Consider the following 24175-nt stretch of genomic DNA (forward strand, 5'->3'; position numbering starts at 1 on the left):
TGTTCTCTTGATAAGCTCTGTTCTGGTCAAGGAACAGGTTATGCTAAGAAGCAGCAGAACTAGGGGCTTCAACTCTGCACATCAGCCAACCCTGCATAGGGTCCCGACTGTCCGCTGCCGCCACAGGCAGGGGGAAATCCTGGAATCATCAATGGAAGGAAGGAAGGAAGGCCGAGCGGCTGGCTGATTGTCTCCCATCAGAGCTCAGAACAAACTGTTCCTGGAGCAGACGTGAACCATCCCAGGGACTAAGGCAGCACAGAGTGGGCAAGAGATGCCACACACAACCCCATCAGGCATGGCCACAGGCCAGCACATGAGTCCCAAATGCGGGGCAGTGCCCATGAGACGCAGGCAGTCCGAAAGCCTGGGTCAACCACAGCCTGCACTTCACCACACTCACACCCAGGCCCCCAGGACTCTGTTCTGTATAAAGTACACCTTTGACAGTCATTTCTGCCTGCCAACAGTGGAGCAGGTGGGATCAACCCTCAGACAGACAGGGAACTGGGCCTGAGAGGGCTGAGACCCAGAGCCCCAGGTGGTAACAGATGCCCAAAGTCCAGGTTCAGCGCTTCAAGGAAGCCGGAGAGGAGATGTCTTGGCACCAACTCCACCCGGGGTCCTGGGTGCTGGCACAGACCACCAGGCCCACATCTGATTCTCCCACCACCAACTTTCATGATTGAGGTCTCCTGCTGTCTTCATTTACATTACTTAACTTCCAGCCCCTACTGCTTCTGGATCCTTCACAGGCCAAACAGACTCCACCAGAAAGCATCCTGCCTTCTCCGATCCCCTGTCCCATGAACTCCACAGCACAACATAACTACTATACCAATCACCCACTAGATCCAGGGGCTTCCCAAGTGGCTCTAGTGATAAAGAACTTGGCTGCCAATGCAGAAGACATAAGAGATGCAGATTTGATCTCTGAATCAGGAAGATCCCTTGGAGGAGACCATGGAACCCAACCCACTCCAGTATTCTTGCCTGGAGAATCCCGTGTACAGAGGAGCCTGGCAGGTCACAGTCCATAGGGTCACAAAGAGTCAGACACGACTGAGCACGCACTAGATCCAGAACTGCACTGACTACTTCAAGTGCATTCTCTCGTTTCATCCTCACAACAGGCCCAAAGGATAGATACTATTAGTATTCCCATTTTACAGATTGAAAAACTGAGGTTTGGAGAAAGGCCTTCCTTTCCCAAGAAAGTGGTCTTTAGGTATTTAGAAAGTGGAGCTTAGATCAGAATGTGAGTATGCTGGACTCCAGAGCCAACTTCCTTGCCCTGAGAACACACCTTCTCTACCTAGCCCCAATCCATGCACCTCATCACTAATTTGGTATTTCCTGTCTGACTGTATAAATATCCAGGCTGAGACTGCCCATCTCCCAAGATCAGAGACTGCCTTTCAGCCCCTTCCCTCCCCCCAACTTGTACAGCTCAGCTCAAAGCAAGGCACCTGGGCAGATGAAACCAACCCTTCGGGAAACGAGCAAAAAAATCAGTGTAGGAGAAGCCAGTACCAGGGCTCTGCCCTTAAAACACCATCTGAGGGAAACACATCCAACCAATAAAACATCCTGACCAACTCTCGGGCTGTACCCCGCCTGGAACCCCACCTGCCGCCACAGCACAGTACCTGGGAGGCCCTCCTCCGGAGGCGCGGCGTCCGGCCGCCGATGACCCAGGTACTGGGCCGTGGTGCGCGGGAAGCGGTGATACGCGAGGCGGGCATACTTCTCCCGGATCATCAGGGCCTTGGCCAGGCTCTTGGCAGCCTGCTCATAGTCCTCCACGGTGATCTGCAGGAAAAAGTTCAGAGAGCAGGCCTGAGGCCGCTGACCTAGTGAGGCCTGCCGCGGTGGGACCAGGACAGACAGCGGGGAACTTGGGTCTGAGGAGCATCCCCACCATGGTGGGCACAGAGGCTCCCTCTGCCTGACAAGTCTGTACACACACCGTGATGTATGCAGGATGCCTGATTTCCGTTTGCAAGCCTCGGATTGAGGGGTGTGCTCTGCAGACATGCAGCCAGGCCCGGTAACAATCTCAGCCACTGAGTCTCTAATGAGCTTCCGCGGAAGATGACACTTCACACGTGCTGTCACATGTGAATGCTGAGGGATTAAGTGCATCCTGGTGACTCCACTGGGAGGGGCTGCTTGCCTCTGGCCTCTTCCAGACTCTGCCCTATGTACCTCTTCCCTTCGCTGATTTTGCTCAGCATCCTTTAATGTAGCAAATCCTGGTCACGAGTGCAGCTATGCATGGAGTCCCAGGAGTCCTCCTGGCAAATCACAGAACCCCCCAACATGGGAGGAGATTTGGGGCTCTTGGGAGGGAAGCAGGTACTCCAATGTGCACACCCCAGGCCAGCACTCAGCACATCACACCACAAGCCAGCTGCTGCAGCACCCGGCACACGAAGAGGCCCAGCCTGGACCGTGTCCCTGATGGAGTGAGCATCATTATGATCAGTTAAGAAAATACATGGGTCCTTCCGAGTGCTCAGCGTGCTGCTCTGCCAACCCCAGGCTTCTGATTCATCTGGCAGTCACCCCAATCCACCCAAGCAACAGACGCTTATGGGACAGATCCTTTCCATAAGTTTCATTTTGGTCCTCAATTGCCACTCATCTCACAACTGGGGAAACAATCAGAGAGGATAAATCACAGAAAGTCAGAAAGCCACACTTCAGACCCTGAACGGATTGATTCCTGAAGCCCAAGGATGCTCTGCTTTCCCAGAGCTGCCTCGTACTCAGAGACAAATGAGATAAATGCCCACCTCCCAGTGGACCTGTTCATCTCCGTCTGTTGGGAAGGAAGTGTGTGGCAGAAACCTGAACATCCTGGGGGAGATAAGCAGCTAAACAGTCAGTCATTCATAAGAGGGGATAAGAGATGTGGAAAACGGAGGTACAAGACGGAACACAGAGTGAGGAAAGCTGGGGCCCGCTCTGCTTCAGTGGAAAAAAAAATCATTTTTAGTTTTGAAATGTTGTAAACATACAGACAAGCACTAAAGATGACAGACACCCGTGCATCTACCTTCCAGTGCTGACAGTTTTAACATTTTTTATCACTGCTTTGGATGTCTTATACATTTACATAAATAGATCATCTCAGAGGCAGCTAAAACTCTACCCCCACCCCCCTCCGAGGAAGGTATATATCTTTCCCATGCATATGTTTATACTTTTACTTTTGTTTCCTCCTTGCTTTTTATTAAGGAAGTAGCTTCTCCTTTCCTGACTCCAGATGTCCCCATGAGGGGGTGGTAACTCCATTTTACACCTTCTGATGGCTTCTGAGAGCACAGGTGAGCAGAGAACACCAGAGACAAATATGCTCCTGCCCACGACAGAGCCAAACACTTCATCTGCAGGACCCACAGACTCGGCATGGCACGGGGCTCGGGCCAGGGCTGGAGGCATCAGAGACGGGCTCAGCATCCCAACAGACCAGCCAGCTTGTTACCACTGCATACCTCAGGCCTGGCAGCAGACCCATGGGGGGCCAAGGCGATGTGCAAAGTCAGCCTGCCACTCATGAACTGGTGGCTCTCTGGAGACCAGTCGCCCAGTTCAGAGGCTCCGTGCCCTACAATGTGCCAACAAGGAGACTGATGGAAAAGAGCTGGTTAACACACCAGCCAATGTCCTCCCTTCAGCTGGCTGTCAGCCCCCTCCACTCTCCCTTTCAGCTACTCTGCCCTCATGCAGGAAGTTGGGTGGGCACCATGGATTCCTGGTCAGGATGCTGTATCCCAAACAAGGCCTGCGCTGTTTTCAATCCAACCAAAATCCCCATCCATAGAAAGGAACTTAAAGTATGGTTCATCCACACAGTGGAATATTATGCACTTGTTTTAAAAAAAAAAAAACAAGATAGTTCTTGATATAATGATATGGCATTATCTTCAAGATGTACTATTAAGGGAAAACCTTGGCTCAGCATAATATATGGTAACAACCATTTGTGTAAAAACAAATAAATCAACTACATGAGCACAGTAGGTACACAGTTTACTGTGTGAGAATAAATAAGAAACCAAAACCAAGGACTGCCTCAGGAGAGGCGAATTGGGTAGCTAGAGGACTGATATAATTTTAGGGCCTTTTAAATTGTAAGACATATGCAAAGATCTTCTATTGATTTTGTTAAAATAGAAGAAAATTTATAACAGTAATAAGTCACTCCGTCTTCTCAGCTACACTGTATATCCTAAAAGTACTGTTAAAAAGAAGAGAGAATAACAAGCCAGTTGAGGCATGAGTAGTAGGTTGAGGGCCAGGAAGGCAGAACCAAACCTGGTGCTAAGTGATATTTCTCTTCAAGAAGCAATAAAAATTCAGCATCCAACCAGGTGAAATGAGCACATATTCAGTGGCTGAGTTAACTGACTTGGTGCAAACCAAGCTTGATCACATTCTAGTCACGACTCTCTTCCCGGTTCGAGGGTCTGGCCTGTGTTTAAGAACATGATGGCACGCAAACCAATCCACACCAAGACTTGAATCCATTCAAATCTGAGAACTCTAAAGGGCCCAAACTGGAACCATCTCCAATGGCTACAGGAACGGAGAGCAGTGTTCTGGGCCCAGAGCACACATGGAAACTACAGGCCACTCGCTGTGCCAGCCTGAAGCCCCAGGCCCTCCCCACAAGGACAGCAGTGCCCTGGACACACACCCACACCCACCACCTTGCCTAGAACCCTCCTTCTCTCCAGACTTCTGCCCGCCATCTCCCAGACACTCACAGACCAAGCCAGGCTTTGGGGCCTGGGCGTGACCCCAAGGCACCCCAGCTTTTGCACAAGGCGCACTATACAACACTCACACAGCCCCCAGAGAGCCCAGGGGGACGCCTTACCCCAGCACAGTAGTCTCCACTGATGGTGACCCGCTGGAACTCGGGCATGGCATAGGGTGCGGACGCAGGCAGGGGAGTGGCTCCAGGGAGCACGGGGGTTGCAGGAGATATGGCCGGACTGGCTGTCGGGGGACCCTTCCAATCTTGCTGTGTCGGCATTTGCAGAGACAGGGACTGGGATCGAATCATCTTAAAACTTTTCTTTCTAAAAGTGAAGGACAAGCAAAAGTGAGAGACAACAGCAGCTAATCGGGGAGAGTGATAAAGAGTCTCTGTTACGGACATGGAAGGAGAATTTGCCTCTGATTAATCAGCGGTGCTGGCCCTACCGTTAAGAAGTTTCTAATTATTCATGCCTTCCTCTCATACACATCTCTCCACATGCAATATCCCAGACACCCCTCTACGCAGCCACTAAGAACTGCTTGGGCTGTGTTCGCACGGCATGTGGAACAAGTAAGTAGGCAAATGTCTCAGGAGACAGAGAGCAGACCACACAGCAGGGGTCTAACACCAATGGCAGAATAAGTGAGGATGATGTCAAACTGGCCAGCATGCTGTCTTCAGATAAGCCAAACTCTTGAGTCCCAGCATGTGAAGAGTCTCAATTACAGCGCATTTCACAAAGTTGATAATTTGGTGCACTGGAGCCAGAAGAGACTGTGACAATCAACCAGTCCCACCTCCTGTTTTCACAAAGGAAGAGTCAGGGGTCCAGAATGTGAAATGACTTCTACAAAGTCCTAGCCAGGCAGCTAACCCTCAGCTTCCCACCTCCCTGGTACCCCTTTTCCCCTGCTGCTCCTTCCTCCAGCCTAGCAGTACCCTCCACCTGCTACTGGCTCAGGCACAGATCTGTAGCTCTGTAATGGGAAAGTGACTGATCAGCATCAATTTCAGGTCCCTCTGGACCTGTCACCTTGACACCAAAAGATGATCTCGCAAACTCTTGGGGAAGTAGGCACAGGTTGGTTTAAACTGTCATGAGCTCATGCTTATTTGCAAGGCTGATTTGTGAATACTCACCTTCCTCACTAACTAATTAGTTATGTTTCAAATGACACCACCGTAAATTCTAGGATCCCTGGGCAGGAAGTTCAGCAGCAGGGAGGTGAGGCCATCAGCACTCCCCTCTCCCATGTCTCTTTCTGTCTCCGAGGGAACCCAGCACTGCTGCCCAGTGATGTCCAGTGCCAGCAACAAGCTGACTGCTTGCCCTCCTGGGCCATGGGGCCCAGCAGCGTCCTGGGTACAATCCCAGCACAACCAGAGCCTATAGCCACCAGCGAAGGACTCATGACAACTGTGACCTTCCAGAGCCCCTAGGACCTGCCCCCTTCTCCAGGCACCAGTGACAAGTACAGGGTGTGGAGAAATCAGTTGATCTGTAAACAGACCTTATGATTCACCCGGAAGTAGCTGTCTTCCTCCTGGCCCTTGGCCAGACCTCTTCTCACAGACCCACAGCCGATTTTTCGGGAACCACAGTTCCCTGCTCTGTCTATACACTGACCGTTTGCCATGGCTCTCTGGTTCTTATCTGCCCATATGTGTTATCACCTCCTTGAGGACAAGGCCGTTTACACTTGGAAAGTGGAAGTGGCTCTTTTACAGAAGTCTGTCTTTGCCCTGCCCCTGACCCTGCATAACAGATGTACTGGGTTGTTCAGGAAACCCAAGCTGAACTCCAGGAACAACCAGTCAGGCTTTTCTGAGCCCGCCATCCATCCATCACATGGAGCTGAGTCAAACATCCCATTTCAAGAAAGATGCCGACTCATGCCTGTCAATCATTCCTTAGAAGCAGACTCACCTGGAGTGATGAGGTTCCCACTTTAGCATCTTTTGGATGTTCACACCTAGAGGAGCCATTACTTTGGGCTCCCTCCAATGTTCTGACAGGTTCAGCCAGACCCCATAAGACTCTGGCCTCCATGTCACTCATATGCCTACCAGGTTACTGTTTTAATCCCTCTGCCAACTTCACCCCCACAAGCCTCAGCCAGTGTTGCCTGAGGACCAATCCTGCTAAGGAGAAGCAAGATATCAGGTGATACCTGACAAACAGGTAAGAAAATTTAAACAAACAAACAAAAAAACACCAACCATGATCAGAAAGTTGGAAGGCTGCTTAAGGCAAGAGGCCACCAGGCTTATCCAAGAAATGACCATATTCCTCTGCCCCCAAGAATAGCCAGCTGGTTCCCCCCACCTCAAATTCTCCTTCTTGAAGACATCCATGATGACTCTAGTCTTGGTCACCAGGTAAGACCCAATATTATCACAGGTGAACACAGGCTGGGGATTCGAACTTTGCAGGGATAAGGTACAGGTTTAACAACAGATTGGGCCCAGACACCCTAAGCAAGTGCTTGGAATAACCAGAGCTAACCATCAGGCTCGTCTCTAAGAAAACTGGAAAAGCTAAACAGAGCGCGAGGACAGGGCCCTGCATTCATCTTCTACAGCTGCACGACAAACACGAGCCTGGTGACCGCAAGCAGCCCCCACTTGCTGGCTCACAGTTCTGTACGTGAAACATCCAGGTGGGCACGGCTGGGCTCTATGCATGTCCAGGGTATCAAAAGGCCAAAACCAGGAGGTTGGCCACACTAGCCTCTGAACTGGAGACCCTGGGAAAGAGTCCACTTTCAAGAGTCTGCTTTCATGCAGGCGGTTGGAGAATTCATCTCCACATGGCCCTACACTGAGGCCCTGGCTCCTCATTGACTATGGGACAGGGGTCGCCCTCTGATTCTTGCACACGGCACCCTCCATCTTCTAAGCCTGGCACAGTGCCTTAGACAGTGCCTGGCTCTGGCACTTGGAATCTCTGACCTCCCCCTCCGTGACCCCCTGAGAAGGCTCCCTGCGCTAAGGGCTGCTGTGACCAGGTCAGGCCCACTCACCTCCCTGCCTTCAGGTCCACTGAGCCACACAGCACCGCAGAATCACAGGAGCGATGCCTCATCATATTCAGAGGGTCTGGAGATTAGGGAAGGACATCTCTGGGGGGACATTCTAGAAACTCTGTCTACCACAGGTCCACATCTCGTTTCCATTCTGTGCAGCTGAGGCTCAGCCACAAACGTGGAGAGCGGCAGCTGAGTGACTGAGAGAGTGTGTGTGTGTGTCCTAGCCCTCTCAAGGCTGCCTGAAGCCCCACCTGCGTCACAACAATGAAGTAACCAAATGCTTTTTCTGAATTATAGAACCATGCAGTATCCTGGCTGGAAAGGATTTTAAAGCTACACACCCCAATCCTCCAAGGCAGCCTTTGTCTGAATACATCCAGTGACGGACAGCTCACTACACTTCTGAATAAGACGTCAGCAGTCACTCATTTATTCAAAAACCATTTCCCAAGGACCTACTCTGGAGCCGTGCCAGTGCCAAGCACGCAAATACAAGGTGAACAAAACACGATCCGTGGCCACTGTTAGAAAGCACTTCCTTGTCAGGGGCCAAGACCTGTCTATCCGCAGTTCCACCTGTGGCCCCTCGTGAGAGCCCTCAGGACACAGAGTATGCCAGCTCGCTCTGCCACTGCTGGCCCACCCCCTCCCTTCCCCACCCACAGGTCCACCTGGCAGAAATGCACTCCTGCCAAAGAGCTGGCAGGAGTGCGGTTATAGGACACCAGCTCCAGGCCAAGCCTGAGGGTCCAAAGGGCCAGGGAGCAGCTCTGTCCTCCCTCCTGGGCCGCAGGGACCTTCCTGTCCCACCAGACCCTCAGCTCAAGGACACGACCTGCTCCTCTGGGCTGTTAGCGGGCATCTCTCAGCACCTGCCTGCTGCCCCCACCACGTCTACGGCCCTTGCCTGTCCCTGTCACTCTCTCTTCCCACCCTCACCCTGCCCGCTCCCCAGCCCTTCCCTGCTCCTAGGCACTCCAGTTAAGAGCCCCAGGGCCTCCATGCTCTTCCAGAGAAGAGTCAGCGTCTTCTCAGGAGCCTGCAGCCACCGCCCTGTGAGGTCTGGCCAGGGGAACCTTTCACCAAAGGCTCTGAATGACATACAGTGGGTCAGGAGGCACAGTGGATTTCACTTTACTCAACTACCATGTGCCAGGTCCTGGGGATCGATGGGTAGACAAAATACTCCTCTGACTCCAGAGGCTGACCTCGATGTCCAGACAGTTCAATAGATTATCATCACACGACGTGGTTAGTGTGATGAGACAACCTGATATTTCGGGATCCCAGAGGAGACTCTAGACTCTAACCCAGACTGAGGGTGGGAGCCGGAGAGCAGGAGGGTCAGAGAAGGCTCCCTGCCTCATTCCCAGAGGGAGAGGGGAACATTCCTGAATGGGAGACTTGTTTAAAGCCCTTCTATACGCACACACACACACACACACACACACACACACACACACACACACACTCAGGTTGTTTTGGCAGCCCAGACCACTCCAGATGAGAATTACTATGCTAAAGGCTTGAAGCAGGAGTCATACACCAGCACAAGGTTTTATTAAAAATTCTGAATCTGAATGGCGTTAAGTGGGGCAGGCATTCCCACTTCCACAGGCTCATCTGCTCCTACTGTTTCCACTGATTCACATGGAAGCAGGGACCTGGGTCTAAGGAGGGGAGCAGTTGAAGAGCTGACACCTACTCTGTGAAACCAGAGGTCTCAGCCTATCTGGAAAGGAGAAGGCAGGCAAGCTGACTGTGACACGTGCTGCATGGTGGGCACCCAAAGGTGGGCGTGCAGAGGGCACAGAGCACATACTTGGTGTGTCTGACTGCATGGGTGTAGCTGACTTGCACACTGAAGCCCATCAGGTATGAAGACTCAGAACCTCAGCCATCTCTCCCTTCATCTGCCCCTGAGACCTGCCACTGCCCTCCCACTGCTCCTGACCATGTGTAGGTCTCTATGGACCTCTCTCCTCCTCTCCCCAGTCCTTCTCAGCCACTCTTCCTTCCCAGAGAGCACACTGAAGTATGATCTTCCTTATCTGTTAAGTCTTAAACTCTCTTCTTAACTTTAAAAGCAGATAAATTAACCTGTTCCAAATGAAGCTCCTTTGTCAATGGCCCTAAACTTAGATATGACTTACCCCTGATGTAAGAAGTTTCATAAAACAAAATGATTTAGCTGTGCTATGTTCGATTCATAACAAATATGTTTCTCTAGTTTACTCAGGGAAGTAATTGTTCTGGAGAGCTAAATTTTTCAGATAAACTCTGTCCTCTTTTGTTGCTGTTCAATCGCTAAGTCGTGTCTGACTCTTTGTGACCCCATGGACTGCAGCACGCCAGGCTTCCCTGTCCTTCACTATCTCCCCGAGTTTACTCAAACTCAAGTCCATCCAACAATCTCATCCTCTGTCTTCCCCTTCTCCTCTTGCCCTCAATCTTTCCCAGCATCAAGGTCTTTTCCAATGAGTTGGCTCTTCCCATCAGATGGCTGTCCCCTTTATACTCTAAAAAAAACTTCAGTGTGGCTTTTAAAAATGAAATTCATAATTCCTGTATCTGAATCAGTGCATGCTGAACATAATTGAAACTTCTCTATGTGACTCAGCGTCATCATCGCGTTATTCAGTCACCAGCTTGGAGATGTTTTGTCCCAAGACTGCTGTGCTTTGAATTCTTGGGTCTGATTTTCATAATTATTCTGTTTCCTCTCTCACGGTGAACTGTTAAATAATAACAAAAACAAGAGCACTGATGATGTCTAAGCACGGGTGCTAAGCAGTCATCCTTATTAGCTCATTTAATTCTCACAAGGTAGGTCCATCATCCTCATTTTTCAGATCAGGAAATAGGAACTTAAGGTCCTTGCCTGAGGCCACTCAGTCTAAGACACAGGCCACCACTTGAACCCAGCTAGTCTGGTTCCAAAGTCTGAGTTTGTAATCACCGCACAACACACCTGTGACTTGCCTATACAAGTCCCTCTCCCACTTTTAATTTGCTTCCTTAAATCTGTCACAGGATAAGAAACAAAATAACCAAGCTTATTAGAACTCAGTGTGAAACAAGAACAGAAGATGGGGTGAGAGAACTGGGGGAATGACAGCTAAAACGTACAGGATTTCTTTCAGAGGGGAGGGGTTGAAAAAATGTTCTGAAATTCACTGCGGTGATGGTTGCACCTTGCAAATATACTAAAAAACCACTGAATCGTACACTTTAAATGAATGGATTATATGGTATGTGAATTACACCTCAATAAAGCTGCTTAAAAACGAGAAGTAGAGCGCCGAAGGAGCCCTGATGTGCATTTTGGCTGCACATCAGATATTCCTGCAGGGTTGTCACCCATGCTGCTACATTGCAGCGATGTATATGTGCAGGGTGGGTGAACTCTGGCTAGGTGAGATGATGAGATTCAAAGTGAACAACAGAGAGCTTCTGGGTGCCAGCAGGGTTTTTCAGTCTTTTTGTCTTTGCCTCTGAACTTTGATTCCATAGACCGCCTACCCCTCCTGCTCACCTTGGCGCACCTTGAGTCTCCATAGAGGCCTGGTCAATGTCATCTTCCTAAGGAGGCAGAGAGGTCCCTGCAGCAAGACGTCACTGCTGACCTCCTTATCTGGCCTGCAAACCAAGCACCTCTTTGAAGCAGCCTGGGGTGCCAGCTCCCTGGAGAGGGCCCCCAGCCCTGGGAGGTTTATGACTGAGCCCAGTTCAGCTCTTAGAACTGCTGGAATCCTGACAGCAGCCTCCGTGTTTTAGGTGCTCATCTCTCTTACTCACAATCCAAGTTTCTCATTCTTTTTCTAAGAAGCTGTTTTACTTCCAAGTTCTAGCTAGTGCCTTTGCATTAGACTTTAAATAGTCTTTTTTAAATTCTTTTTTAATAACAAGAGAGAAAAAGAGAATGGTTGTACAAAAAAGCTTTCTCCAAGTACCAGAAACATTTGGGCTTGTCAGAGGAGCCAGGGCGAGGGAGACCTTTTTCCATACTGGAAGAGTCCCATCTAATGTCACAGTTTGAAACACCAATCCAGAGACTCTGGGTATCTGGAAACCTGCTTTTGGCTCCAGGCTTTGGGGTTCCTTGCGAGAGCGCTCCATGTTACCATTTACGTTCCAGAGTGTGAGGAACAAGTGAGAGAAAAAGAAGCTGCAGAGAGGGCTCCTCCTCCAGACAGTTCACATCTGAATATGTGCATAACAGTGCCTCTACCGAGCAGCGAGGCTGAAAGCTAAAACTGGGGGTGCACAGCTCCAGAGGACACCAGGACGTCTGACAAGTAGTCCAGGGACCAGACTGCTTTGGCAGAAAAGAAGCCAGTGGGCAGCAGGGAGCTGTGGTCCAGGTTTCCCTCCATTTCATTCAGCAGCCAGCAATTACATCCTGGAGAGCAGTCCCAGTGTCTCCACATGGAACCAAGGACCCCAGGCCTGACTGGAGATGGGATAGCCTCGTGGTTAAAGTGTGAGGTTCTACATTCAAAAGACCTGGGTCACTTACTGGCTATGTGTCCTAATCTGCAAAATCAAGATAAGAATAGCCACTTGATAAGCTTTCAAATCCTGAAAGATGATGCTGTGAAAGTGCTACACTCAGTATGCCAGCAAATTTAGAAAACTCAGCAGTGGCCACAGGAATGGAAAAGGTCAGTTTTCATTCCAATCCCAAAGAAAGGCAATCCCAAAGAATGCTCAAACTACTGCACAATTGCACTCATCTCACACGCTAATAAAGTAATGCTCAAAATTCTCCAAGCCAGGCTTCAGCAATATGTGAACCGTGAACTTCCAGATGTTCAAGCTGGTTTTAGAAAAGGCAGAGGGACCAGAGATCAAATTGCCAACATCTGCTGGATCACTGAAAAAGCAAGAGAGTTCAAGAAGAACATCTATTTCTGCTTTATTGACTATGCCAAAGCCTTTGACTGTGTGAAGTGAAGTGGCTCAGTCGTGTCCGACTCTTTGCGACCCCGTGGACTGTAGCCTGCCAGGCTCCTCTGTCCATGGGATTCTCCAGGCTCCAGGCTCCTCTGTCCATGGGATTCTCCAGGCTACAGTCCAGCTTGAACATCTGGAAGTTCACGGTTCACATATTGCTGAAGCCTGACTTGGAGAATTTTGAGCATTACTTTATTAGCGTGTGAGATGAGTGCAATTGTGCAGTAGTTTGAGCATTCTTTGGGATTGGAATGAAAACTGACCTTTTCCATTCCTGTGGCCACTGCTGAGTTTTCCAAATTTGCTGGCATACTGAGTGTAGCACTTTCACAGCATCATCTTTCAGGATTTGAAAGCTTATCAAGTGGCTATTCTTATCTTGATTTTGCAGATTAGGACACATAGCCAGTAAGTGACCCAGGTCTTTTGAATGTAGAACTTTGACTGTGTAGATCACAATAAACTGTGGAAAATTCTGAAAGAGATGGGAATACCAGACCACCTTACCAGCCTCGTGAGGAAACTATATGCAGGTCAAGAAGCAACAGTTAGAACTGGACATGGAACAATGGACTGGTTCAAAATTTGGAAAGGAGTAAGTCAAGGCTGTATATTGTCACTCTGCTTATTTAACTTATATATAGAGTACATTACGTTAAATGCTAGGCTGAATGAATCACAAACTGGAATCAAGATTGCCAGGAGAAGTATCAGCAACCTCAGACAAGCAGATAATACCAGTCTAATGGCAGAAAGTAAAGAGAAACTAAAGAACCTCTTGATGAAGGTGAAAGAGGAGAGTGGAAAAAGCTGGCTTAAAACTCAACATTCAAAAAAAACAAATCTCAACATTCAAAAAACTAAGATCATAGAACTTGGTTTCATCAGTTAATGGCAAATAGATGGGGAAAAAGTGCAAGCAGTGGCAGATTTTATTTTCTTGGACTCCAGAATCACTGCAGACAGTGACTGCAGCCACAAAATTACAAGACACTTGCTTCTTGGAAGAAAAGCTATAACAAACCTAGACAGTGTATTAAAAGGCAGAGGCATTTCTTTGCATTCAAAGGTCCATCTAGTCAAAGCTATGATTTTTCCAGTAGTCAAGTACAGATGTGAGAGTTGGACCATAAAGAAGACTGAGCACCAAAGAATTGATGTTTTTGAACTGTGGTGCTGGGAGAATCTTGAGAGTCCCTTGGACAGCAAGGAGATCAAACCAGTCAATCCTAAAGGAAATCAACCCTGAATATTCATTGGAAGAAGTGACGCTAAAGCTGAAGCTACAAGACTGGCCACCTGATGTGAAGAGCAGACTCACTGGAAAAGACCCTCATTCTGCAAAAGACTGAGGGAGAGGAGAAGGGGGTGACAAAGGATGAGATGGTTGGATGGCATCACCGACTCAATGGACATGAGTTTGAGCAAACTTCGGGAGATAGTGAAGGACAGGGGAGCCTGGTGTGTTGCAGTCCATGGGATTGCAAAGAGTTGGACACTACTGAACAACTGAACAACAAAGTTTAATATACAAATTAACTTAGCCCATAGTAATGTTGCTGCCCATCTCTGCTGCAGGAAGTTGGACAAATAGTTAAAATTTCCATGGGGCTTACCATGATCCAGGCCCTGCCCTAAGCCTTTTACATGTTAATTCCCTCATTGCTCACAACATCCCATGAAAGTAGCTCTTGACTTTACAGATGGTGGAAAACTGGGGCACAGAGAGGTTTCCTAATGGCCCAAGGTCACAGAGCATCCCAGTGAGTGGCAGAACACAGTGATCCAGGGAGCCGTGGCCACTCTGAGGTAGTGTCTGTGGTGGCAGTGGAGAAACGGGATGTCTTTCTCCTACCACAGGACCACTGCTCACCAACACAGGTTAGGTTCTGGGCTGGATCCTTGGGATACAGTGGGAGCCAGACACAGTCCTCAGGGAGCTTCCAGTCAAAGGGGGCAGACAGATGCAAACCAAGACCACCACAACCTAACAAGTAGGGAAAAGAATGAAACTTCTGGAGAGAAGGTTACAGAGGAATTTCTAGAAACCATGAAGCATCATTTGGACTCAAGAGCAAGAAGGCCTGCTGTTAGCCTGGGCGTTGATAACAGAAGAATCTCTTTTGCAGATGTCAGGTCCAGAGTCTCTCTGTAATGGAAACTGACCTCAGAAACCTATCATTTCTATTAATACAAAATGTCAGGACTCCTTCTCATTATTAAGGGTCCAAAATGCTCAATTCAGAAGACAGAAGGTCCTGCAGAGCATTCCCTTCATAACGTCTGTTCAGCCAGCAAAGTATGGACGAGGGTCTGCACAGTCAGGCTCTGCTTTACTCTCCAGGGTACCTTGTGACCACCTCACTGGCTAATGACATCAACGACCCCTTCACTTCATGGGCTCACTGCCCCTCAGAGGAAGGGAAGCACTTACATTCTGCACGATAAAGCTCTGTTCTTGCCCTTATACCAGTACTTGACTTTTCACTACTCTCCTAAAAAATGTCACCAAAGTACTGAAGGTCTATACTACCAAGGAAAGAAAGGACTTGCCTTTTAAAATGAGGTGGTACCTTAGGAAGGACCTGAAGATGGACTAGGTTGCAGAGAAGGCTCAAGTTCCACTCCCTTATCTGTTCAGGTCTGCAGTGTGCCAGCCAGGCAGGCACCTAGCTCCCCACCAGACACTTCCTCAAAGCTTTCTAGTCTTTAATTCTGCTCTCCCAGGTGAGATGGGCTTCCCAGATGGCTCAGAGGGTAAAGAATCCACCTGCAGTGGAGGAGACACAGGAGATGCAGGTTCAATCCCTGGTTTGGGAAGATCCCCTAGAGATGGAAATGGCAACCCACTCCAGTATTCCTGCCTGGAGAATCCCATGGAGAGAGGAGCCTGGCAGGCTGCAGTCCTTGGGGTCACAAAGAGTTGGACACAACTGCAAGAACTAAGTACACAGCAGAACACAGGTGAGATAAACTGAAAGGTGGAGGCTTCCCAGTGCACTCAGAGATCCAAACTACTTCCCAGGGAGCACAGGCCAATCTGATCTGGGCCCTGTCTACCCCTCCAGATGGAGACCACGGCACTTCACCCTTAACCACACCTCTACCGTACACAAGCCTCCCTGAAGATACCCAAAGGCCTTTGTCCAGGCTCCTCTGCCTATAAGGCGCTCACCCAGCTCTACAGTAGCTGGCTCCCTTATACCCTTGCATCAGCTACAATGTCACCTTCCTTAACTACCCAATCTGAAAAAGGACTCTCCCTCTCCCTGTTTCAGCTGGCTTCTGGCTAGGCTTGGACGACGGCAACCAGTGGGGGAAACCAGAACGTGCCAGAAAAATTAAAGCCAGGTATCTCTCGTCTCCATCTCGGCCTTCGGAGGCCATCTCTGCGGCTGTTGCATCACCCCCTAGGCTCCAGTTTCCACTGGAAAGGCCACCGCAGTTCCAACTCCTCCACCCCAAGTTCCAGCAACCCCACTTCCCTCCACTGTCTCTCCAGGCTGGGGTGACGGCTGCTTCCTACTGTGTCTACTCTCTGGGCGGCCTCTCTCCCCACTGCTTGGTTCTTTATCACCTCTGTAACCAATTTCCTGAGAAAACATCCTACTTCCAGTACTCAAGGAGTTTCTGCTTTTCTGGTTAGACTCTGACTGACACAGCAGTTATCACAACTTGTCATTTCTCAATTAATTTTCCCAGTCAATTAGTGTCTAGACCAACTGTAAGCTCTACACGGCAGGGACTATATCTAGTTCATTAATACATCCCCAGTGCCCAGTCCAACACCTGGCAAATAGTGAGCTGAGTTAATTAACAACACAAAGTACTTGTCAAGTGATGAAAGAAGTAAAATTGATGTTTCCCAAGAAATCCTCAAGTTTCTAGAAAGAAGACGGAAATGTTATTTGGAAATTGTGTGTATTTAGGCACATGATTTGTTTTTAAAACAGCAGTAGAGAAAGTGGTTTTCCATCTTTTCAACCAAAGGCACCACAATACCCTTCAGTGAATATGTGGTGAGTTAAATAGTCTTGGTTAAGAACTAAATTCAGCTGCCAGGACAGCCGATTTCACACAAGGCACCTCATCACAAGACAAGTGCCCGCAGCCCACCTGTGTCTGCACAACCCCACCCAGGTCAGGGGGACAAACCTTTTCGCGGTCTCCAAGGACTTCTGCTCCGCCAGCTCCTTCTGCAGCTCCCTCTCCTTGGCCTCCTTCTGCCCGATGGGGCAGTCCTCAGGGACTGTGAAGAGGGACAGGGCATCTTTGCTGTCCTCTTCTCGGAGTACTTTAGCAAACACCTTCTCGGCCAGGAGCCGGACTTGCTCATCCACCTCGGAGATGTTCAGCTTGGGGAATTGGCGCGGCATCTCGGCTGGCAGAAAAAGAGAACCAACGTGAGCCAAGAACTACTGGACCACCTGAGTCACTGGTGTGCAGGGCAGAAGGCACTGAAAAAAAGGGCCAGGTGCCCCAGTCTTTGGGGTCTGCTGTCTATTCAGGAATTCCCCGGACCAAGCCCAACAGGCCAATTTTTACAACTAGCTCCATAAGCGAGTAAATGTGAAAGGTATAGGCCCACTTACATCTCATGAGAAAGCAAACGCTCCGAAGTGAAAGCATGAACTGTCCAACCAAGTGTTCTACTGTTTTCCCAAACCCAGGGAATCCTCTGTACACAGGCAAGCCCCACCCTTCCCACCTCCTGTGGAGGGGAGAGTTCAGAACCCCTCCTGTAGACGATGAGGAGACCGTGTGCGGTGCTACAGTGACCAAACCTGCTCCCCACTGCATAGAGAGGAAGGCCAAAGCCCAAAAGGTCTAATGATCGGTGTAAGATCCCAGGAGATCCACAGCTGCATTCCTCACTACACAAAATGAGAACTGTTGCTGAAAGGAAAGCACAGTTGCACCATCTCCCAAACCATCTGGAACCTCTAACAGGACAGCCAGGAAAATAAAAATCTGGGGACAGGGAGACTCTTTACCTCTCACAGCCCAGCTGAAGACTCACATCCTCAAAGAAGCTTGCCCTTACCTCCTCTGCACACCGGCTTCTCACTATCAGTAGCCGGCCTAAATTGCCTGGTTGGTTCTTTTCTTTGCCCGTCTTTCAACACTTATATAGCATGTAGTAAGTGCGCTTTGTCAAGCCCTATACATGTACTAACTCAGTTAGTCCCCTTTTCCCGTTTTACAGATGAGAGAATGAAGGCGCAGAGAGCTAACTTGCCCAGGGTCACACTTTTAATAAGCAGGCCGTGACCTGCGCTGTTCTCAGCCACTGGCTCCCATCCCTTTCCTCTCTGAGCCTCTGCTCAGGGGCTCTGAGCACACGAATCTGGTTCCAGCATCTGTCCTCTGAACCCCAAAACTGTGCTGCTTCTCTCTGCCCATTTGGGGGCCCGGGCAGGTCCCCTCGCTGTCCCCAGCATCCCACCTATGGAGCAAACCAATACTGTATCCCTTCCACAAGCCACCTTCACCAGGAATAGCTCCAGGAGAGGAGCTTTCTGTCAATCCGGTTTCTTTAAGGAGGGTTTAAAGAGAGACATGGTTCCATCAGGCAGACAGAGGCTGACGGTTGAGACAGTGCCCGGCTGCTCCCTGACAGGGGAAGGAAGCACTTTCAGGGGAGGAGGGACTCTGAGCAGTTGGGGGCAGTCACTCTCTACGCCTCCCCGTGTTCTCATCTGTGAGATAAAGGGACTGGACTAAGTGGTCTCCGAGGCCCTCTCAGTTCTAAGCACCGTAATTCTAGGTACCAGTGAGGTTTCTGGTTCCAGGAGAGCTTGCTGCTCTGGTCTTCTCTGCGGCCTGTGGATCTAATTCATGACACAGACAGGAAAGAGGAAAGCAGGCTGCTTAAAGGGCAGGCTATACAGAGAGGTATTCTACAAAACCTCTGTGGGCCCTTAGACTGTGAAACCAATTTCCTCCTTCCTTCCACCCCCAGGGCCAGGCCTTTCCTGGGCCCCTCTCACCCCTGGGGACTTGAGTGGGAAGGGAGAGGCAGCCCAGGACGCAACTGTGCTGGTCTGTGGCAGCAGAGACCAAGATAGTATCCAGCAAAGATGAAGAGGAACGGCTGGCTGTGGAGATTACCACACCCTGATAGCAGAGAAGAGGAAGCTGGAAACCATCAGAGCAGAGGCCAGAGAAGAAGGTGACAGAAGGAAGAAATGGAGAGAAAGACAAAGAGCTGGACCCAGGAGGAGCTGTTAGGGGTGAACAAAGCTGGACCAACTTTGTTCCCCATCCCCCAAATCTAAGGCCTCTGTCAAGCGCAGCTTTCCAGATCTTTAAAGGGCTCCAGGCAAGGGGCAGCAAAAGCCATAAAGCATTCAAGCATCTGAAAGACTAAGCCCACTTGAGAAATTGCTTCTAAGAAAAGAATCTGAAGGAAGGAAAATGCACAAAGATGTTTACCTGCACTCTTCATAGAAATAGCTTTAAAAGGTTCAGACGAGAGCATACTCACTTGAAAAAGAACATGAAGCAACCAAAATTATAATCACGAGGACAGTGCCATCACATAAAAAAATACCTTGTGAGATAACAGCAAATGAAAAAACTAATACATGAAACTGTTCCCAAGCTCTGATTACAATGATGCGAAAACACATCCCGTTATGGAACAAGGCTGCAAGAGACATACTTAAATGACCAGATGGCAGGACAGTCAGTGGGAGAGGCAATATCTGATTTTGATCATTGATGCTGTTGTAATGTCATTTGCACAAAAACAAAATGAATAGACTCAAGAGTTCTAAAAAGAGAAAAATAGGAAAACTAATCAAATGTCTGCATCCCATATTTTGGCCATCAGGGTCCTCTCCCATCTAATCCACACCAGAAAGGCCAGTCCAAAAGGGATACCACTTTTAAGACCCATCTCTGCATTAGCTTTAGCCCTTTAGCTGCGATAGCATCACAGAGGCTGCTCACCACCACCTCCTTATACCCCACTAAACACGCACAAGCATGACCCAGCCACATCCCCTCAGAAGTGGGCCATTTGGGAGTGTCTTTCGTGTCTGAGGGCTCTTATGCCAGATCCTGCCAATTTTTCCACAAAGCGTTTTTAGTTTACTCAAGTCAACTAAACATACTTTACAGGATGCATCCTTCTACAAGTGATCTTCCTTTTTCTTTAGCTCAAATAGTTTAAGTCAGTCTTTTCCATATTGGGTCTCATTAGAAGTCAATACCTGTTGCTATGAAATAGGTCCTGGGGTCAATAATTAGGGAAATGCTGCATTCCATAGCCTCTTCACCCCAGATTCATAGGGTACACCAAAGACTTGAGGATCGCACAGTACCATCTCCCCACAGACCTTTGTGTCAGTATCCATATGAATCCCCTGCAGCACTACTACCAACATCTTAAATAACTGGTGAAGACTACTCCATGCCTTAGAATTGACCAAGTAACATAGCCAGGGTGCTGGGCTAGGTCAGTGGGTCTTAGGAGCCTTCTGGGTATTTGTTGTCTTCTGCACATCATTGGCAGACAAGTCCCACCTGCCAACCCCTCCCTCCAGAGCCTGCCTCTCTTCTCAGACCCAGAGACCCCAGCCAGGTCAGGCATGTGGAGGAAAGTAAACTGTACACACGCCCAGCAGAGCTTCAGCTCCAACTGCCAGTTCAGGCCTGACTTTCAACCACTTGTCAGCTGAAGCCAGCATGCTTGGGAGGCTCAACTCTGAATTCACTGGCATTGGCTAGCTATACAGCTTATGTCGCTGTGACATAGAATACCACACCCTCCAGTAAGCTTGGCGGCAAAGTGTCCCAAAGTTAGAAAGCTGTAATATGCCACCAATTTCAACAAACAGGCACTTTATCACGGCATCACAGCCTCTCCAGAAAAGGGGCACAGTGTCTCTTAAAAATCCCTTCGCTACACAAATGAAGCTGTTTCTCGCTCCTGCCAGATTCCCAAGGTCAGAACCCACGACACAGACCTGAGCCTGGCACTGGGGTCCCCATGGCTGCTCCTGAGGATGCCATCCAGGTGACGCACTCGGACCAAGGGCTGGGTGCTGTCCGGGAGGCTGAACTGAGTCAGTGTGAGTGCAGCTAGCTGGGCTCCGTCTGCTGCTGGGGTGGGACGTCTCTGCTTTGCATATCTGTGAGCAGCCCTGAGCAACAGCAGGATACGTCTGGGCTGGAATTTCTTCCGTGAATATGAAATGGAAGTGGAAAATTTCCAAGAGTCCTAAAGGGCCCAGGTAATGCCAGCTATCACGGCTGCTGTGTCCAGAAAGTGGTGTCCTGGCCCCACTCACAGCCCCCTTCAGAGCAGGAAACTCAAGCTGCTGCTGCCGCCCTAGGCAAGAGTGCATTCAGCCTTCCCGACCAACCACAGCTGATAAGCCACCCCCTCCCTCCAACGTCCAGACCCCTCCTGAAAGCTGAGCACAGCTGCGATACCATCACCTGCGCCGCTTCCGTTTCTGAACCTCACTTCAGACTCTGCTTCGGGACCCGGCTCATCTTACGAGCCTGCCCTGGTCCCCTCAGAGGGCCCCCCGCCACGAAGCAACCTTTCTGGGAGCACCCCAAGACTGGAGGTGCGGGGGGAGGGGGCTCTGGGCCAGTTGCCAATGCGAGCCCCTCCCCCAACCCCTAAGAGGGAAAGGACAGAACCTCAAGGGGAGGAAAGGGCGGGAGCGGGTGAGGATGAGAGACTGCCTCCTTCGGCTCCTTCCCGGAAGGGAGCTGCACATCACAGGTGACAGGGCAACCTGACCAGCTCAGCCAGAGCAGCGGGTCTGCCCGCCCACCCTCCCACCCCCAGGAAAGAAGCGCCTGCCACCTGCCCCGGCCAAGCCCACCTGCCCCGGCCAGGCCCAATGCCCCGGCTCCCCTCCTTACTGCCGCCGTCAGCTCCCACGTGGGCCTCCAGCTTGGAGAAGCCTCCTGAGGGCCGGCTGGATGCGGCCACCAGCAGCTGCCCGGCTGCCTGCCTCAGGTAGGCCACGGAGCAGTCCGGATGGATCACTACAGCCTCCCAGGGCGCGACGTCCCACTCCTCACCCGCCCTTTAGGAGAAGGACAGTCCTCTCTGGGGAAGCTCACAACAGACACCCGGCCTCCCAGGGACTTAGAGCAGCGGCGTGGGTCTGGGAAATAACCATGAGCAACAGGGCTATTTCTGTGGTGCTGTTGAAACCCTGGGGAGAAGCGCCCAGAGAGGATGGGGCCAGTTGTTTACTGGGAGGCTGGCTCCAGCCCTGGCTTGGGCCTGAGTCACCTCCTCATGTCCAATCGTGAGGTTGTGCCTTCCTGAGCCGCATAATGATTCCTGTGCGTCCAGAGTGGGATTACAGGGTTGACACACGATCCTCGGGCTGCTGCTGGGCTTTAGCTACCCAGAGATTATGACCCACCTGTCCTCACAGCTGTTTCATAAACAGTGCGACCAGCAGGCTACAAGCAACCTAGAGGGACGGTCATTAAATAATTAAACGACCTTAAAATGGAGGGGGAAAAAAACCTGAGCCCTTAGTGCTATTTTGCCAGAGGGAGGAAAGGCAAATGATTCCTTCGGCTAGTGTGTTTGGGGCGGGAGGGGGGTTAGGATGGGGCTGCCATGGAGCATCCTAGCCCATGCATCTGAGAACCGACTTGGACCTAGCACATCCAGGAGTCTCATTCTAGATCTTTAACCAGACCATGGAAAGATCTGGTCTAAACAAGCATTTTCCAAAGTGTAGTCTGTGGAACATAAAATGCCAGAAGGCTTATACAATACTGCATACCATAGTCCTTCATGGGAATTCACACACACACATACTAGCAGATTCTAAACATTTAGAAATCCTCTGGTCAAGAAAGCTGCTTGAGGGGACTACTCTGGTGGTCCAGTGTTTGGGAATCCACCTGCCAATGCAGAGGACATGGGTTCGATCCTTGGTCTAGGAAGATCCCACACGCCACAGGGTGACTAACTCTTCACACCACAATTACTGAGCCTGTGCACCCTAGAGCCAGTCAGCCGCAACAAGAGAAGCCACTGCAGTGAGAAGCCTGAGCGCCCCAACTAGAGAGTAGCCCCCGCTCACTGCAACTGGAGAAAAGTCCATGCACAGTAACGAAGAGCCAACGCAGATAAAAATAAACAAACTTTTTAAAAGCTGCTTGACTTTGTTTCACCCAACACACTTATTTGACCCTTCCACCACTGACACCCTAGGGAAAAATACTTATGCATATCCTGGGCATAGGCTTTGGAAAATGCCTTCCACTTTGAGCCTTCATTTTCCAATCTAGAAAAAGCTGCCTTCCCAGGCCCCAGTGATTAGCATGAGATCTACTCCATCACGTCCAAAGAGAGATGGGCAGCAGCCCCACTACAATGACACAGGCTGGGACAGTGGCCAAGGGTCCCACTGGAGGGATGCAAGACCCTCCAAAAGAGCAGCAGTTTTGAAGGAAACTGTGGCTTTGTCTTGGGAGAGCAAACTTTGCTTGGGAACTAACAATTCCTCCTTGAGCCTAATACATATCTGCTCCTCATGGTCCAGAAGTCCCCCTAGATTGAGGAGCACTGGTCCCAAACTCAAAGCCTTTTACCTTTTGAAATAACATTGAGACAATCTATGATACTACTGAAAGGAAGAATATACTGCTAATGATACAACCAATAGGGGACTAATAACCAAAATATATAAATACCTCATTCAATTCAACATCAAAAATACAAACAACTCAATTAAAAAGTGAATAGAAGAGCTCAATAGACATTTTGCAAAAGAAGACATACAGGTGGCCAACAGGCACATGAAAAGATGCTCAACATCATTAATAAGATAAATGCAAATTAAACCCACAATGAGATATCATCTCCCACCTGTCAGAATGGCTGTCATCGAAAAGGCCACAAATAAAAAATGTTAGCAAGGATGTGGAGAAAAGGGAACCCTCATACACAGGAGGAATGTAAATTGGGGCAGCCAGCCACTGTGGAAAATCAAAAAGCTAAACATAGAACTACCATATGACCCAGCAATTCCACTCCTGGATATAGATCTGAAAAAATGAAAATACTAATTCTAAAGTACCCCAATGATCATAGCAGCATTATTTACAATCCCCAAGATATGGAAGCAGCCTGAGTGTCCATCAACGATGAGCAGATAGAGAAGATGTGGACATATATACAACGAAATTCTCAGCCATAAGAGAGAATATTTTGCCATTTGCAATAATATGGATAGACTTGAAAGGTATTATACTAAGTGAAATAAGTCAGACAGAAAAAGACAAATACTGTATGATATGACTTACATGTGGACTCTAAAAAAATACAACAAACTAATGAATATAACAAAAAGGAAACAGAGACAGATACAGAGGACTAACTAGTGATTACCAGTAGGAAAAGGAAAGGGGGAGGGACACC

General features: G+C 49.5%; 1 protein-coding gene across 11 annotated transcripts in view; it reads right to left on the minus strand.

Moving 5' to 3' along the window:
- Positions 1-24175, minus strand: part of AMPD3 (adenosine monophosphate deaminase 3) — a 73155-nt gene that overhangs the window by 19715 nt on the left and 29265 nt on the right. For 8 of the 11 annotated variants that reach the window (XM_043903138.1, XM_043903113.1, XM_043903171.1 and 5 more), the window contains exons 2-4: positions 16915-17140; positions 4889-5093; positions 1650-1812 (exon numbers count right to left, since the gene is read on the minus strand). In XM_043903138.1, coding sequence (XP_043759073.1) covers positions 1650-1812; positions 4889-5093; positions 16915-17140 — 594 coding nt within the window. Of the gene's footprint in view, positions 1-1649; positions 1813-4888; positions 5094-7797; positions 7966-16914; positions 17141-20732; positions 21081-21645; positions 21868-24175 lie in introns of those variants that run through there. The other 3 variants (XM_043903155.1, XM_043903120.1, XM_043903199.1) reach the window with 3 other exon arrangements.

The sequence above is a fragment of the Cervus elaphus genome, chromosome 1 (assembly GCF_910594005.1).
Source record: "Cervus elaphus chromosome 1, mCerEla1.1, whole genome shotgun sequence".
NCBI classification, from domain to species: domain Eukaryota; kingdom Metazoa; phylum Chordata; class Mammalia; order Artiodactyla; family Cervidae; genus Cervus; species Cervus elaphus.